At 41.5% G+C, this 18215-nt stretch overlaps 1 protein-coding gene across 2 annotated transcripts in view; it reads left to right on the top strand.

The window, feature by feature from the left end:
• Positions 1 to 705: 705 nt before the first annotated feature.
• The window catches only part of LOC126293351 (transmembrane and ubiquitin-like domain-containing protein 1), a 48224-nt gene continuing 30714 nt past the window's right edge, over positions 706 to 18215 (top strand). Inside the window, exons 1-2 of one of the 2 annotated variants that reach the window (XM_049986545.1) lie at positions 706 to 967; positions 7820 to 7984. In XM_049986545.1, the coding sequence (XP_049842502.1) occupies positions 7841 to 7984 (144 nt within the window). In that variant the 5' untranslated portion in view covers positions 706 to 967; positions 7820 to 7840. The remainder of the gene's footprint in view (positions 968 to 7819; positions 7985 to 18215) is intronic. The other variant, XM_049986546.1, reaches the window with a different exon arrangement.

Here is an 18215-nt window from a genome sequence, read left to right as displayed (position 1 = left end):
GCAGTGACAATTACAATGAAATCCAGACCTAAATACCAACGGGGACAGTTGAAAATGTATGCCCTGACCGGGACTCGAACCCGGGATCTCCTGGGACCCCCTTTATATGAGAATATGAGACGTCCTGTCTTGCAATATAAATTTCTGCACTGTGCACAAAGCTCCACTGTCGAGTTTCAGAATTTTCGAAACTTATTAAAATTACATTCGTCGTTATTGAATAGGAAGATATCAGTGATTTGTTCTTGTGGGTATGTGTTAAACACACAACTGTATGTGTTAGGGAGGAAAACAGCTTGGTTTTCATGTGAAATTGTCTCCTGCCGTCTGTTTGGCGTATTTGACTGCTGCACTGTGTTGTCATATTGAAGTCTCCGGCTTAATGGTATGCTTCATACAGAGCCATACTTAGCTGAAAGTTTCTTATTGGAACTTATATTGGCTGGATTTTTTATTTAAATGCGCAACTGCAAGGTTAAGTAACATTTAATGATTCAGATATAATAAATATGTGTCAGGTTATCAGGAAACTTAAGAAGGAATAATTAAATTGGGATACTTTTGGTTCATTATTGGATATCCTAGTCCATTACATATTTTCAAATTCTAGGAAAAATTAGTTTTAAATTCGTGGTGCATTTAGTAATCCAATGTTTAGATGGATATGTCAAGGCCTGGAAGCTTGGCGGACTTGCTTTGTAGTATGAGATCGCATATTCGATTACAATTTTAAATAAAATCTTTGCTCGTTTGCATAGAAGGGGGTTCTGGGTTTTGAAAGATAAATGTAGGGAGGAACTATGTTATTATTTGTGTTTGTTGTCTTTGTGAGTGTTTTGAACGTTGTTGAGTGCTGTTGATAAATGTGATAGTTGAAATACGATTTGGTTGTTTTTGAAAAGTTCAGAAATCGGACTGTCAGTTGCAGTCATCAGTGGATAGAAAGCGCTTAATTGCATTATTAAAGGTATGTATCCAGTCTTCGTAGTGGTATTTTGTAAGACATGGCATTGTATAGTTGTGCGTTTGAATGCAAACTTTCGAAGGTATAGAGAGAAAAAAATTGATTGCCTGGGGCTTGTCATACAAATAAATTGCCTTGGTTATTTCCCAAGGCCGTCACTTCAGGAACACTAAGAAAATTTCTATTTGATAGCTTTTTTTCTTTGTGTTGGAGTACCAATGTGAAATTGAATTATAGGACTATTTAAATAGATACCACTTGCGATTCCGTCCGTAGTTCGTGTAATCCGCCTCCCGTATTGCTTTCCCTAGTTACGTATCTTGTCAATGACTAGAGAGACAGAGACATTGTATGAGCTGTAAATATGTATTGCAAATTAAATATTACCACAGTATTATTGTATTTTTCGTTCATTTTGAAAATTAAATGTCACGTTTTATCTCAGTTCCAATTTTCTTCTTAGTGCCATATTTTTTCCTCGGTGTGCCCTGTAAAGCGATTGTTTTTATTAAACTTGATTGACATTTTTTGTTGTGTCGAAGTATTTGTTTCTCCTCCTCCTGCCACATATGGCTAGATGTGTATCAAACAATTTCTGCATTGTGTATTATGATTTCAATGTTCCAGTGGCTGGTGGTGATGTATGTATTACAATAATATTTTTTTAGTGTCTTAAGATAGGTTTAATTGAATTTACATTGTGCAAACTATAGCCTCATGAAATAATGTTTGCTTGGATACGACTAATAATTTTTGAAGAGGTATGTATGATGTCAGCTTTGCATATGGAGCTGCAGCAGACAACGTACATTTAATTTTTAACATTCTGCTGTGAACAATTGTGTAAGGCAGATGGATCAGCCAATTCTAATGTTAAGCGGATAAGAGAGAAGAAAGCCAAATATATTAATGTATTTATTGACATGTTACATGATGTCAATTGGGTCTCAGTTTTTGATAATTTCTTGAACCAAACTCTCTGAGTTATGGTACTCACGTTCATCATTAATCAAAAATATCCCCAAGCATAAAATGAAAGACAAAATGTTATATGATATACACATGATCTGGCCCTCAATAGAGTTGAGATACTCAAGCTGTGCATAATATTTAAAAATTCTTGTATGCAACTGGAAGACACTACTGATAGAGCTTATTTAAATTGTAATAAATAAATTTGGCCCTGGTGAAATACCTTGCTCTCGAACTTCACGCAGAAGGTGGTTCAAACCGCTTCAAAGCAGCATGGGACATTACCAAACAAGAAGATTTCCAAATTTGCATAGCCCTACAGATATACTGCTGGCCCCACTGGAAGTGAGTGATTACTTTCTAACCTCAGTGAGTGAGCTGAAAAACAAAATCAAGACAAACGGAATTTCTGCATTAGATCTTCTTCGTGCCGAGTGACACAGAACGTTCAAGATTTCAGGGTTCTCCAACTCCAGAACTGTGGACTGTTATTGGTTCTCAAATTAATTTATGTAATAAAATGTATTTTTTTTATCAGCAGTTGCTTTCTTTCATTTTTTCCTGGTCCAGTTAAAACTGCTCTAAATAGTATCTATCTTTAAAAAAAAGGAGATGTGCATGTGCTGGAAAACTAATGACCAATTTCTATTGTTCCAGTTTTTTCTAAATCTTTTAATTTCTAATGTACAACAAGATTTATATTTTGAATACTGCTGTAACTAAAGTTGTTAAGCAGATGCTAACTGAATTTTAAAATAAGGATTTGTTATCTGTTGTACTGTGTGACCTCAACGAAGCCTTTGACTGTATACCTCAAGCACTTGACAACTTGGGTCCATGGCTCCATGGGGTGTGCACCACACATGAACTATAGCATCAGCTCTCCCCAACTGAAATCACGACTCATCTGATCACGCCTTTCCAGTCGTGTAGAGTGCAACTAGTAAGATAATGAGCCCAGAGAGACACTGCAGGTGATGTGCTGTTAGCAAAGGCACTTGCATTGGTCATCTGCTGCCATAGCCCATTAATGCAAAATTTCTCTGAACTATCCTAACAGATATGTTCGTCATATGTCTCGCATTGATTTCTGTGGTTGTTTTGTGCAGTGTTACTTGTCTGTTAGCGCTGACAACTCCGCACAAACACCGCTGTTCTCTGTTGTTAAGTGAAGACTGTTGGCCACTGTGTTGTCCGTGGTGAGAAGTAATGCCTGAAATGTGGTATCCTTGGCGCACTCTTGACACTGTGGACCTTGGAATATTGAATTCTCCAACTGTTCTGAAATGAAATGTCCTGTGCATCTAGTTCCAACTAGCATTCAGTATTGAACGTCTTTTAATTCTCATTGTGCAGCCATAATCACATTGGAAGCCTTTTCACATTAATCACCAAAGTACGAATGAGAGCTCTACCAATGTACTGCCTTTTTATATCTTGTGTATGTGATTCTACCACCACCTGTATATGTACATATCACTATCCCATGACTTTTGTCACCTCTTTGTAAAGCTCTGTCTCCACTTTTTTGATCACAAATGTTTGCCACACTTTTTCCCTTGCTTGCTTCCACTGTGAGTGGCCGTGTTTGTTGAAGGAAAACCGAATTCATATGTTTGTGAGTATATTTTTTTAGGAAAGAATTAAATTTCTCATCTGCTGTGTAATCTTGGCAAACTTCTCTGTAAACTCTCTGTGAATAATGTAACTGGGTCAGCATTTACATTTATGTGAAAATTTCCTTTTCTGTGCTTACTTAAACTTAACTTATGGTGATGTATTATTGCTGCCATCATAGTCAGATAAACCATTTACTATGGGGTTCGCATTATTTAATTAAAGAATGTTGAATTTATACGTAAATTGCTGTTACTGGGAAAGTCAAACTAAAGGTGCACATCAGTAACTTAGGTGCCCTTGATCGGAACTATCCGATGTATATATGCAGACTGAAGAGATGAATGAAAATTTGTACCAAGACCAGGTTTGAACTGTGTATTTTCACTTGAGAACCATATGAGATGAACTCTAATTTTTTGAAATCTTCACATACAGTCACTTCTTCGTTATTTGTATTAAATATTATTAGTACATCATCTTATTACTTACTGGAGTTTAAAACATTTCCTGCTGAGGGCCTATAGAGCGGCAGATCTGTTACCTTGTATATTTCCAGGTCTTATCACTGAAGTACTGCATTAAAATTGCTTTTCAGTACACTGAATTCTTTGGCCTGGGACTGTATTTCACTTTCCTTGTATATAGCCGCTTCCCTTTTCCTCTTATTGGTCCTACAGCAATGTGCATCTGTTCAAATTCTGTGACTTCCAGATGATGTTCTGTTAGGTGTAGCCCTTATTTAACTGTCTTATATTGATTGAGAAGCTCTTTTTTTTTCTTACTGAACAAGCTACTTATGTTTCGATGGAAATGTCCAGGTGTGTTACGATTTTTAAACTCTTTACGATGCGAGACATAGTCATTTGTTTTTCCCTTTATTGCTGCAACTATATCTCTTAGTTCTTCAACAGCTATATCTATTGGAAACATTTGCCCTAAAAAAAAAATCCCTGTGAAAATATTGAAAATTACACTGATTGCTTCTACCAATTAGTTGTTCAAATAACCTCTAACCTGAAACATACATACTTGGACTGTTCAGTATGTGTTGTGATTATGTAAAGAGTGACCCACCATCACATCTGTGTGTGAAGGTCCCAGTCAGTCGGGCGACTGCTGAAGTTCTGCATTTACTAGTTCAGTGGGTTGCTTGGTGCTGGGCTTATGGTACCACCAAACTATGACACAATCTTACACTTGTGTGAGGAGTATTCCCAGAATATGCCTGATGTTGTTCTCACTTGTGTAGTTGAGGTAATGGTTCAAACAGTTCCCAGAAATAATCAGTACATCATCATCTTTACCAAGATCTTCCCCCAGAGAGCCCAAATCACAGGTGACATCATTGAATGTACTTGGCTTAAAAACACTACTTACTCAAGGGGTTTCGGCATGTGCCTCTAAGTCTTTTCAGTGTGTTCCTGAGCTCCTTGGGTTCTCTGCTGTCTCTGTCCCCAAAGCAGTGATGCTACAGAATTGCGACATCTCTTGAGCATGTGCCCCGATCTGGTTGGTTTTACAACAATCCAGTCTTAACTTCATTGTCAATTGCAGCACACAACTCTTCTAATTCTGCCCATGTTACTGTGAGAACAGATTTAAGAGTAGCTGCTCTTTCTCCATGATTGTGGAACAGTTACTGCCGCACCAAAGGCTTGCAGATATCTATACAAGACTAGTTGCTTCACAACATCCGAGACAAAGGAAATGTAAGCGGCCTTGCCCCCTGTCAACCATTTCTCATTATTCTGTGGTACTTTCCAAATGTGTCCTTTGTGACTTTTTTTACCAGGAAGATTACTTAGCACTGATGCCCACAGTGTGTTATTTTTATCCTCTGAGTTGAGTAAAAGCTTGCGTTTTGTCTGTAGAGATAGCACGTAAGAAAGTACTGTTATCACTGTTTGGCTAGTAACATAAACAATGTACTAAACTCACTACTGCAGTTGCAGATACAGTAAAACTAGTCTTCTGAGTACCACTTTTACAGTAGATTTTTAATCACTAAAATACCAACACTTGGCAGCACTTGCAAGTTGTAGCAATGTTGCCAGCATTAGTATTGCTCCTTCTTGATTAGTACACTATGGACACCCCCATCTTCAGAGGTAACAGCATTTGTGCACACAGGGCTGCACTGCATGCATACATTTCCTTTTGATAAACACTCGGGCATCCTATTCCACCCGGACTGGCCAGCTAAATCCCCCAATTTAAGCCTGTGGAAAAATGTCTGGGAATATTTGTAACAGCCGGTGAAACATAGTAATCAAAATCCTCACTTCTTGATAGCTCTTCCAAATCTAATCATTGATGAGTAACTTCGGCCAAATATGGCAGACCTGAAAAAAGCTGTGAAGCCCCTTTCTCATCAAATTGAAGCCATTATCAGGGCTAGAGGCGGCATGACACAGTATTATCTTACATCTCCTGGGAGGGATCAGTGTTCTTATGCAGTACAAATATTTCTGATTGTTTGACTGAAGATACATGTTGTGCTTGATACTAGTTCAGCAAGACAGCAAATAAATATTTGTATTATATAGCTTCAGTCAGTGTTGTTTAAAAGTGGCTTTTGTTCACCATATTCAAGTTGCATAGACCACTGTTCACTATAGTGTTTTGTAAATAATGTAGGAGTAGAGCTGGCCACTCACCAAAAAGCAGAAGCATCGGCTTGGCGATACAAAGAAAGAAAAATACTTGTTAGCTAAAGTACAAATATGTGCACAAAACACACACACTTTTGTGCCCCTGCACAGTGCCGGCATCATTCACAAGACCAGAATTGCAGTTTCACTGGTGGACATGGGTGATGCTGGCAGGAGGCAGGAAAGGGCATTGGGGGGAGGTGGCTAGCAGCTCAAGAAACAGGCAGCTGGTTTGCTCAGCGGTGATGGCGAGCAGCGCATGATAAAGGGTGAAGGGGAGGTGTGAATTGGGTGTGGGTAATGGGAGAGAGGAAGAGGAAACTGTTGGGTGTGGGGAATGTGGCTTAATGAGGATTGAGGCCAGGAGGGTTATGGACGCGAAGGATGTGTTGCAAAGATGACTTCCATATGTATAATTCACCTCAACCCCTCTGATGTCCCCATTCACACCGCTGCCCACATTAAACTCATTAACCACCAACACTATCTCCATTTTGACAACTGTCATCCCCCCGAACACCGAAAAAATCCCTCTCGTACAGGCGTGTCTGCAGTGATGAGGACTCCCTTTCCCAGTATGCAGAAGGTCTCGTGAGAACCTTTAAAGACTTTACGTGCCATATCCTCACACATACCCAACCCTTCCACCACCCCAAGAATCAGTGACAAAGGAGCTCACCCTCTCATCACTCAGTATCAGCCTGGAGTTGAACAAGTGGTCTGTATACTTCAACAGTGTTCTGATTATCTGTTGTCATGCCATAAAATGACAGACCATTGTATCCAAGATTCTTCCCACCCTTCTCAAAAGTGGCGTTCCAGTGCCCACCCAACCTACACAACATCATTTTCTATGCCACTCCCAACTTCGTGCCACAGGGGTTATAGCCCTGTGGAAGACAGATGCAAGACCTCCCAAATCAACCCGTACGACACCTCCTACTCCAGTCCTGTCACAGGCTTATCCTGCCCCATCAGAGGCCGGGTCACCTGTGACAGCAGCCTTGTAATATACTATCTCTGCTGCAATCTTTGCACAGCTTTTATTGTCAGTATGACAACCAACCAGCTGGCCACCAGAATGAATTGACACTGCCAAACTGTGGCTGAGAAAAAACTTGACCACCCAGTACTACAACTTGCAGCTGGGCACAGCGAGTTCATTTCCAGTGGCTCCTTATCAGCCAACTGGATCCTTCCCTCCAACACCAGCTTTTCTGTACTATGAAGATGGGAGTTGTCCTCACAACACATCCTTTCTATCCATAACTGTCCTGGACGCTTATCTTCATTAGCCCACTGCCGTCACATCCTCCACCAAACAGCTTTTTTCCTGTTCTGTCCTATTACCTCCTCCTAATTCACGTCTCTTCTTCACCTTCATCGTTCACTGCTCCCCAGTGGCTCTGACAAGTGCGTACCATGTGCCTGCCAATACAAAGTTCAACAATGTGCACATTCCAAAAGCTGGCAAGTTTTTCTTATTTTTGTGTACACGTGTTGATGACTTGACACTTCTGCTTTTTGGTGATAAGTCTTCTTTACTCCTAAAGCTTTTATATAAAGCCAGAACTTTCCATTGTAATTAACGTGTTTTTGTTTTGCTCGACAGGTAGAAGGCTGTGACAGCAAGATGCCTCTTATTGAAGGTGTCGGAGATGAGGTAATACAGTTCTTCTCGGTGCTGATTGCTGTGATTGTCGCGGTGGTGGCCTGGCGATCCACAGGAATCTCTGACAGGCCTATCTTCCGTACGGTGCGGAACCGCACCTATATGGTGAAACTTTGATCTCTAATTGTTTCAGTTCATGTGTTGTATTCACTGTGCCTGTACATGCAAAGTGTCTGTTACATTCACTCTAAATAAGTTCCAATGGTGCTGCTAAGTAGAAACTTGGCTCATTGTCAATTTTATTGTGAACATATGGTTTATTTTTCGGCAGTCTATACTGTTACTTTTCAAAAGATTTAGTGTGGAACCGGGTCACAAAAAGGAGCAGAATATTTTCTCGATACATTTATCGTGTCTGCGCCTTTCAAATTTGAGAGCTGGAAGCTTATATCACCATTTATTGGATATGCGAGTGACTGATCGGAGTTTGTGCCTGTGGCTGCTGTTATTTTGTGAAGGATATGTAAATATAATCTTTAATGTTATTTACGACAAGTACTTGGTATTGCAGGTCAAAATGAATTTAATAAACAATACTGCGCTAACAGAACATGTGGTCTGATTAAAATATCATTTTCTGTTTGTGAAATTGTATGTACTACACAACAAAAGAAAGAAATGTGTACTCTGGTTGCTATTGCTGTGTAATGACAACTTAAATGGAATGTTGTGCTCACATACTGGGACTGTGAATATAGCAAGCACTGAATTTTGCTTGAAACAGAAACCTGTTCAGAACTATTCTAATTAGCACTGGAGTGCAGTATGAAAGTTTTTGCACAGTGGAGGTATGATCAGTTGTAAACTTTATTATGTTTCGCTAATTAACTCCTCGCTTGTCTAAGGGCGAAATGTTAGACTAGGACTAGAACAGTGCCACAGGTTTACTCATTTATCTTCATCAGCTCCACAACTGTTTTCGGAGGGATCCTTAATTGATATTACAAATTTGTTTTCCATTTATCAATAGTTGTGTTTATATTATTTAAAACTGACTGATTTCAGGCAGTGTCACCCATCTTCGGATCTGTCAAATAAAATAAAAATATGATCTCTCTAGTTTTCTCGGCATGACTGATTAATAGATAGCTTCCCAATGTAGAACTTAGTTGCTGTCTACATTTTCTGCACAATATTTCGACGACCGGCCCACTTGTCTTCTTCAGTTGCTGCGAGTCCTGCTACTACGTGTACTCGCCGCCTGGACTCTGATCAAACTGTGAGCTATTATTGGTCTTGCACAGCTATTTGTATCCAAGTTTGATTTGTCCTTTGATGCTCTTTTTTTTTTTTTTCAGAACACATACTGATAACTCCTTGAAATGCAGATTCCCTCAGTGCTTTCCAACTTTGATGGATCTGATGGTCATTGAGGTATTAATAAACTAAGTGCCGAATCCCAAGCATTATTTAAATTGGAACTCCATTCCTGTTTATTGAGTTTTCTGACATCTTAATTTCAATAGACTCCAGAATTATGCTGTCCCAGAAACTTGGCATTTGCGCTACGATATTGCTCTCATTTCATTTCACAATTATACTCAAGACACTGCTCTGTGACCGCTGATTCACTTCGGTTGGTTTAGTCAGGTGTGTCGCAGACTGTATTCCTTATTTCTCTCCTTGACTGTTCTGATAGGCCTACGTAAATCGTTGCAAGGAATGTGGTACACACCTGCAACAAACATACTTTTTGTCGTAGTTGAAGTGAGCAAAATACACTGGGTGACATGTTTCCGGAGAAGTCTACCTATCTTTCCAGTCTCAGCTTTTTTCTCAGTGATTTTTGAGTTTGGCTGCATTACCTGTTCAGTATGTTGCTATGAGTACCCCTTCGGAACGCCAATTTATTTTTACAGGGTATTAGTGCGTTCTTCGTAAAACAAAAGAGCGTCAGAGGATTCAGTGGATATCGGAAATCAAAGTTGGGTGAAAATAGTGGCGTGAGACTGACAATAGCTCACAGTCTGGTTGGAGTCCAGGCAGTGAGTACACGTAACAGCAAAACTTGCAGCACCTGAATAGGATTGCTGGGTAGGCTGCCAAAATAAATTTTGAAAGAGCTCTTGATCAGTTTTTAATTCTGTAATATTATTGAGTGCTCTCTACACATTTTAAAATATTAAGTTTGGGTTTAGTGAATGGCAGTGAAAGTGATAGATCCATTAAGGCTAATTAGTGTACTTTGTACCTACAAGAAGTAGTATGTTAATACAGCTTTTGTATAGTAATCAGATAGAAAAGGATTAAGGTGTATATAATACAGAATACACAAGATTAGAAACCACTTATAATATATATTTTTTTAAATATTGTTTAACAGATCAGAAGCGGGCAATAATTAAAAAAGATTGATAGGCAGAAAATAAGTCTATTTTCCAGAAATCTTCATAACGAAGAATATTGTAGAGCAGGTTCCTGTGCTTGCTGCAGTTGTCTCAATGCTGTATTTTGCTTCATTCAGCTTCTGAATAATTTATTTATACTGAATGGTTTGGAACTCTCATAGGCCTGGTTATCTTGTTTGATCAAATCAGTGGTTTCAAATTGTGCTAAGTGATTGGATCTCTTTTGTGAATCTTTAAATAATTTTTGTTCTCCCAGTATCAGAAATATTCTTAGTGGGAAAGGTAAATATCCAATAATAATTGTTAATAAGCGTACCTAAAAATAAATGTTAATGTTGTTCCTACTCTGAGTGAATATTTTGTCATTTGAGAATGAAATTTACCTTTGAATCTTCTTAGGTTTTGCACAAAAATGACAATTAATTATATAATTGGTCCTATTCATAGCAAATCTGGCAGTAGTGCAAAAATATCAGCTGAGTAATTTTAAATTTAATGCAATACAGGAGAAGCTACACAACTAGATCTATTTTGAATTATTTTATGGCATTTCTGTTGTTTCATCTAATGTACCGTCAACATCCAATTGCTTTAAGACTTCACTGTCTTGTCATTGTTTTCGGGAGGATGACAGTTTAAATTCAGATCTGGCCATCCTCATTTAGGTTCTCCATGATTTCCCTAAATTGCATCAGGCAAATTCCAGGATGCTGCCACAATGGATACCGTATTTACTTGAATCGAAGCTGCACTTTTTTCCGGTTTTTGTAATCCAAAAAACCGCCTGCAGCTTAGAGTGCAAAGCAAGCGGAGTTTCTGAAAAATGTTGGTAGGTGACGCCACAAATAACTTCTGCCGTCGAATATATGTAGTTCTACACAGGCATGCTTTGTAGGCACAAAGATAAATACTGGCAACAAAACCTCTGTGTCAGTAAATAAATTAAAAAAAAAAAAGGTGGAAGACGAGATTTTTTTTCTCCGCCCTGAGTTTCGAACACTGCATTTTCATACATTGTCCAACAAAGTAATTACAAATTGCGTATTGTTCATCGTTGAATGTAGCAGAATTTCAATGTACTACGAAAGTCTGACTGGCAAGACTGTTTGAGATGTTTGTCAATGTGGCCAACTCTACGTTCTGAATTTTTTCCTACCTGTGAGAAGAGATGGTTGCTAATAGGAACCTGATGAAATGTAATTCACATGCAGTATTCTCTTCACCATAAGAATAATATGAATATAAACATTTTGCCATGTATTCTTTCGTGTTTGCTGCTATCTCATTTGAATCCTGTCTGCCTAATAAACTACGAAACTAGAATGAGACAACAGCAAACATGGAAGAATATACATATCGTGTCATTTTTATATTCGTATTATTCTTATGCCTAATAGTGATATAGTAAGAAATGAAGCACGGTAACTGACTAGAGTTTTAAATCTAAGATGTCTAATTTCTGTGCAGAATTTGCTGTACTAAAGAAGCGGCCGCAAAGATTTTCAAACGGAGAAAAATTTTCGCCTAGCTCTCATTCAGAAAATGTTCTATCATATGCAGTCTATTATTTGGTTCTTGTTGATCATTATCAAAGAAAGCAGCAGTGTAAGTAACAACAAATAGCAGTCTCTTGCCATTGTTTCACTAATGAGACAATTCCTCTCTTTCTCTCTCCCCCCTTTTTTTAAATTTTAACAGCACAAAAGCAAGCCATGCCGCAAGCGGTGACAGGCCGTAAACGTGCACTATCAGAATGCGACAAACAATGCATGACACAGTACAGTAATGCATTTTCAGCTTAGAGTGATGTAAACACCTACAACAAAGAAAACGGCACTTATCAGATCAAAGCAAAATAAGCAATCAGTTCAAACCAGACGAAGCACGTGAAAAAGGAAGGGTACCCATATAAATACAGACGGAGCGTCTGACACATAACAATGGCTACCTGGTAATGCTTAACTGCTAAGCTTACGACTCGAACCAAACTACTGTAGCGGTATCGTCATTCATTCAACCTAAATTGTGTCTCATATTACAATGGACCAACTTTATTTCGATTTGGAGCTGAGGCCTAAAACTTTTCTCTCCCCTTGAATTTCGAGTCTCAAATTTCAGGTGCGGCTTAGATTCGGGATTTTTTTTTTTTTTCCTTTATTTAGAGTCTCATTTTTCAGGTGTGGCTTAGATTCAAGTAAATACGGTATAACCTGTTTAGGAAATATGTCAGTGAGCAGGTGCCCCTGAGGTGTAGATTGCCTCATTGAGTGTTTCATGCCTTCCCGGTCTCACAATCACGTCATCCTCCAGTGAAATTGTGGCGATTTTTCAACTGCCTGACTGAGCTATGGCAGCTCTTAAGCTTTACCCCTGCTTTCTGCATTGCCCTCCAGGAAACCTGGTTCCCGGCAATGTGGGCCCCTGCCTTGCATGGCTACAAGGGATAATACTAGAACTGTAGCGAATATAATAGAATGTCAGGTGGAGTTTTCGTTTATACCCTGGACTCGGTATCTAGTGAACATGTGCCCCTTCAAACTCCTCTTGGAGCTATGGCTGTCAGGATACAGGCGATGCAGGAAATAACTGTCAGCAACATATATCTCCCTCCAGATAGTGCGGTACCTCTGAACTTATTGGCTGCAGTGATTGATCAACTGCCTAGACCTTTTTTACTTATGGAGATATTAACGCCAATAACATCAATAGCACCATGTTTACTGGCCGTGACAGAGATGTTGAAAATTTACTGTCCCAACTCGACCTTTGCCTTTTGAATACTGAGGCCGCCACACATTTGAGTGTGGCTCATGATAGTTACTCAACCATTGATTTATCAATTTGCAGCCCAGGACTTTCTCCAGTCTGTGCACTGTAGAGCACATGATGACCTGTTCGGTAGTGACCACTTCCCCATCTTCTTGTCACTGCTGCAGCATCAGGCCCACAGATGCCTGCCCAGACAGGCTTTAAACAAGGCAGACTGGGTAGCCTTCACCTCTGCTGTCGCCACTGAATCTCCCCCACGTGATGCCATCAATTTTGTGATTGAGCAGTTCACTTCAACGATAATTTGTGCAGTGGAAAACGCGATCCCTCGTCCTCTAGGATGCCCCCAGTGTAAGACTGTTGCAGAGGCAAGCAAAGAGCATCAATGAGCTCTAGAGTGACATAAGCGGCACCCTTCCCTAGAGCGCCTAATAGCCTTTAGGCAGCTCCGTGCCCATGTTCGCCTGCTTATAAAACAATGGAAACAGGAGTGTTCGGAGAGGTACGTGTCGACCATTGGGTGCCATACGACACCTTCCAAGTCTGAACGAAGATCAGACATCTTTTTAGGTACCAGACCCCAGCAGGTGTCCATAACATTATCATCAGTGGCGTGCTCTCTACCGATGTTCGAGCCTCTTGTGTAGGAGAACTACCCTCCAGCCTTTCGCACCCTCAAATGGCAGATGGAAAGGAAAGCCCTGTCATTCACTACACGCCACAGCGAACCCTATAACGCCGCATTTACAGAGTGGGAGCTCCTCAGTGTCCTTGCACATTGCCCTGACACAGGTCCTGGGCCGGATCAGATCCACACTCAGATGATTAAACATCTATTGTCTGACTACAAGCGACATATCCTCATCATCTTCAACCGGATCTGGTGGGATGACATCTTTCCATTGCAATGGCGGGAGGCACCATCATTCCAGTGTTAAAACCTGCTAAAAACCCACTTGATGTGGATAGCTAGCCCCTCAGCCTCACCAGTGTTCTCTGTAAGCTGCTGGAACATATTGTGTGTTGACAGTTGGGGTGGGTCATGGAGTCACTGGCCTACTGGCTCCATCTCAAGGCAGCTTCTACCAGGGACACTCTACCACTGATAATCTTGTGTCCCTTGTGTCTGCCATCCGAACAGCCTTTTCCAGACGCCATCCGAACAGCCTTTTCCAGACGCCAACATCTGGTTGCCATCTTTTTTGACTTGCATAAAGCATATGACACGACCTGGTGACATCATATCCTTGCCACAATGCATGAGTGGCCTATCTGGGGCCTGCTCCGTATTTTCTGTGTCCAAGTTGGTGTCTCCCATAGTTCCCCCCGTATTCAGGAGAATGGCGTTCCGCAGGGTTCCGTATTGAGTCTATCTCTATTTTTTTGGTCATCAACGGCCTAGCAGCAGCTGTAGGGCCGTCGATCTCACTTTCTCTGTGTACAGATGAATTCTTCATTTCGTATTGCTCCTCCAGTACTGATCTTGCTGAGCGACACATACAGGGAGCCATTCACAAGGTGTAGTGACATGCTCTAGCCCACGGCTTCCAGTTTTCAGTCGCGAAGTCGTGTGTCGTGCACTTCTTTCGGCATGGTACTGTTCATCCGGAACCAGAACTTTATCTTAATGACGATTCACTTACTGTAGTGGAGACGAATCGATTCTTAGGACTGGTTTTTGATGCCCAATGGACTTGGCTACCTCTTCTTTGTCAGCTTAAGCGGGAGTGCTGGCAGCACCTCAATGCCCTCCGCTGCCTGAGCAACACAAACTGGGGTGCAGATCGTTCTACACTGGTGCAGCTCTACAGAGCCCTTGTTCAATCCCCCCTTGACTATGAGAGTGTCGTTTATGGTTTAGCGGCACCCTCAATGTTGCATTTCCTTGACCCAGTGCACCACTGTGGCATTGGCTTAGCGACGGGAGCTTTTAGAACGAGTCCAGTGACCAGTGTTATGGCGGAGGCTGGAGTCCTTCCATTGCGGATCCAACATGCACAGCTGCTCGCCAGTTATGTTGCACACATTCATAGTTCTCCTGAACATCCGGATTACTTTCTCCTTTTCCCACCCACAGCAATTCATCTCCCACATCAGCGGCCCAGGTCAGGACTCGCAATTGCGATTCGCGTGCGATCCCTTCTCTCTGAACTGGAGTCCTTCCCTTTACCACGTCTACTTGAGGCCCATTCACTTACACCTGCATGGTGTACACCTCGGCGGTAGCTTTGTCTGGACCTTTTGCACGGCCCTTAGGACTCCGTGAACCCCGCCGCTCTCCGCTGTCACTTCCTCTCGATTTTTGACGTCTTCTGGGGCTCTAAAATTGTTTACACTGACGGCTCGGTCGCCTACGTCCACAGAGGTGATGTTGAACAGCACTCCTTGCCCACTGGCTGCAGTGTATTCACTACAGACCTTGTGGCCATATCCCGTGGACATCAGTATGTCTGCTTCTTTTCTGGTGAGTCATTTCTTCTCTATTCTGACGCCCTGAGCAGCTTACAAGCTATCGACCAGTGCTATCCTCACCATTCTTTGGTAGCGAGCACCCAGGAGTCCGTGTCTGCCCTGGAGTGGTGCAGTCGTTCAGTGGTATTTGTGTGGACCCCAGGACACGTCGGAATCTCAGGCAACGAACTTGCTGACAGGCTGACCAAACATGCTACGCGAAACCGCTCCTGGAGATGGGGCATCTCTGAAACTGACCTGCATTTTCTCTTACGTCGCAAGGTTTTTCGGCTTTGGGAGAGGGAGTGGCATAACAGTATGAACAACAAACTCTGTGTAATTAAGGAGACTGAGAATGTGTGGAAGTCTCCCTGTGGCCCTCTCGCAGGGAATCAGTTGTCCTTTGCAGACTCCGCATTTTCCATACATGGCTCACACATGGTTACCTCCTCCGTCGTGAGCACCCACCTCAGTGTCGCTGTGGCTCCCAAATGACAGTTGTCCACCTCTTGCTGGACTGACCACTTTTAGCTGCTCTGTGGCACACTTTTAACTTTCCCAGCACCCTACCTTCAGTGTTGGGTGACAATGCCTCAACAACAGCTGTAGTTTTATGTTTTATTCGTGAAGGTGGGTTTTATCATTTGATCTGAGTTGTAGTGCATGTCCTTTGTGTCTCTGTGTCCTCCACCCTAGGACTTTTAGGGTGGAGGTTTTAATGTGTTGCAGAGTGTCTGGCTTCTCCTGTTTTTATTCTCAAGGTCAGCCATCCGTGGTAATCTGCTTTCTTGTTTCTGATCTCCTCTCCCTGTTTCTCCGCTCTATGTGGTTTTCTTGTCCTGTTTTGTCCATTTTAGTGTTTGTTGTCCTTTTGTTGTTCTTCTGATTCTTCCTTTCTCCTGTTATTGTGCCGTTCATCTTCTTTATTTTCTTATTTCTTATGGATAATTAATTGTTCTACTGGGAACAAGGGACTAATGACCTTGCAGTTTGGTCCCTCCCCCCTTTTAAATCAACCAACCAACTGGGATGGTGCCTTTGAAAAGGCACGGCTGACTTCCTTCCCTAATCTGAAAGGACTGATGACCTCTTTGTTTGGTCCCATCCCCCAAGCCAACCAACCAACTTCACTGCCTTCAATGCAGACTTTTATGTGACCTTGCGGGCACTGAAACAACTGAGATGTGTTGTGGCTGCTAAGTAAAAGCTAATTCTTTCTAATGTACATATTTTTCATGCTCCACCAGCACTCACACATTGTCAGTTCAGAGTCATGACAAAACAAGAGGTAAGGCAAACGTGTGAAAAGACTGATACCATCCTTCAAAGTGAAATGTGCCTGTACAATCTGAAATTGTGATGTGGCTGTTTAGGCTTTCCTGGCATAAGAATGTTTGATATTCTTCTTGGGTTTACTGCCAGATCTTAAAATCAACTTGACAATATTTCAGCAGTCCGCCACCTCACGAGGTTCTGCAACAAAAATATTACACTGCAGTCTTGTTTGAAAGGGGTTATTACATTTGTGTAAGCCTCTAACTGGGGGAAAAAAAGAGAGAGGAGAAGAAGAAGAAGGAGAAGGAGAGAGAGAGTGCCTCATAGAGGCAGCTGTCGATCTGCCCAGCCATTAGTGAAGCTCTGGGCTTCGTGGCATGTGGTACACCCTGGTGCTGTCGCATGTGCTTACTGGCGAGAGCGGCTGTTGCAGAGGCCTCTACCTGTCTACCTTCACCGGCCGGAGTGGCCGAGCGGTTCTAGATGCTACAGTCTGACACCGCGCGACCGCTATGGTTGCAGGTTCGAATCCTGCCTCGGGCATGGATGTGTGTGGTGTGTTTAGGTTAGTTAGGTTTAAGTAGTTCTAAGTTCTACGGGACTGATGTCTTCAGTAGTTAAGTCCCATAGTGCTTAGAGCCATTTGAACCATTTGTCTACCTTCTCACTGAAATGCTTCATTTCATTTATCTTGAAGAGTACTCGTTGACACTGAGAGGAAATGGTTGTAACAAAACACACAATGGAAAGGAGGATTGTGACATTGGTGAGAACGGGAGTAGTCGCAGGGGCTAAACGAAGAATTGTAGATGGTACAGTCGACCAATCTGGGTGTGCAAATGTCGTGCCTGTCACACCAATAGAAGGAATCAATGCTCACATTTATTCCTCCAGCAGAATCTTCCACTGATTTGTGAAAGTCATGAAATATTACTGTCAGTGCAGTATATGTCAGGTGCATGTGTTTGGTATGCTTACATACTGACAACCCTCTCCATGGCTGGAGACCTAGCCCGCTGTCCAGATGACCACAACAACTGTAGCACGCAATGTAATTCCATGTGAATTGTCGGGCCTTTTACCTAAAGAGCTGGCAAGAGGAAGTCGGTCAGTTCTGACTGCACGGTTGAGCCCCCAATTGTTATTGAGTTGCCAGCCACCCACATGCACATATTTTAGAATTTTTAATCAGCCAGGTCTTGTTCCCTTAACTACTGTCTTGCGTTTGGATTGGTACAGTTTTTCTCAACTTTAGGAGACACCAGTGTGAAATGGGTCGCTAATTGACCACCCACCACGGTAACAGCGAATTGGATATTTCGAGTGTCACAGTTTAGTGTGTTGTAAGTACATTTTTCAAAACAATTGATGGATTTTAATATATGATTACATAACTGGACAATTTATTTTGCTAGTGACAACTACACTTATGCGTTGACCTATCAAAACATTCTGAGGGTAACTATGAATACATGTTTCTTGAGAAACTGTGT

This window comes from Schistocerca gregaria, chromosome 10, assembly GCF_023897955.1.
Source record: "Schistocerca gregaria isolate iqSchGreg1 chromosome 10, iqSchGreg1.2, whole genome shotgun sequence".
NCBI lineage: Eukaryota > Metazoa > Arthropoda > Insecta > Orthoptera > Acrididae > Schistocerca > Schistocerca gregaria.
This window is presented reverse-complemented; position numbering and strand designations above follow the sequence as displayed.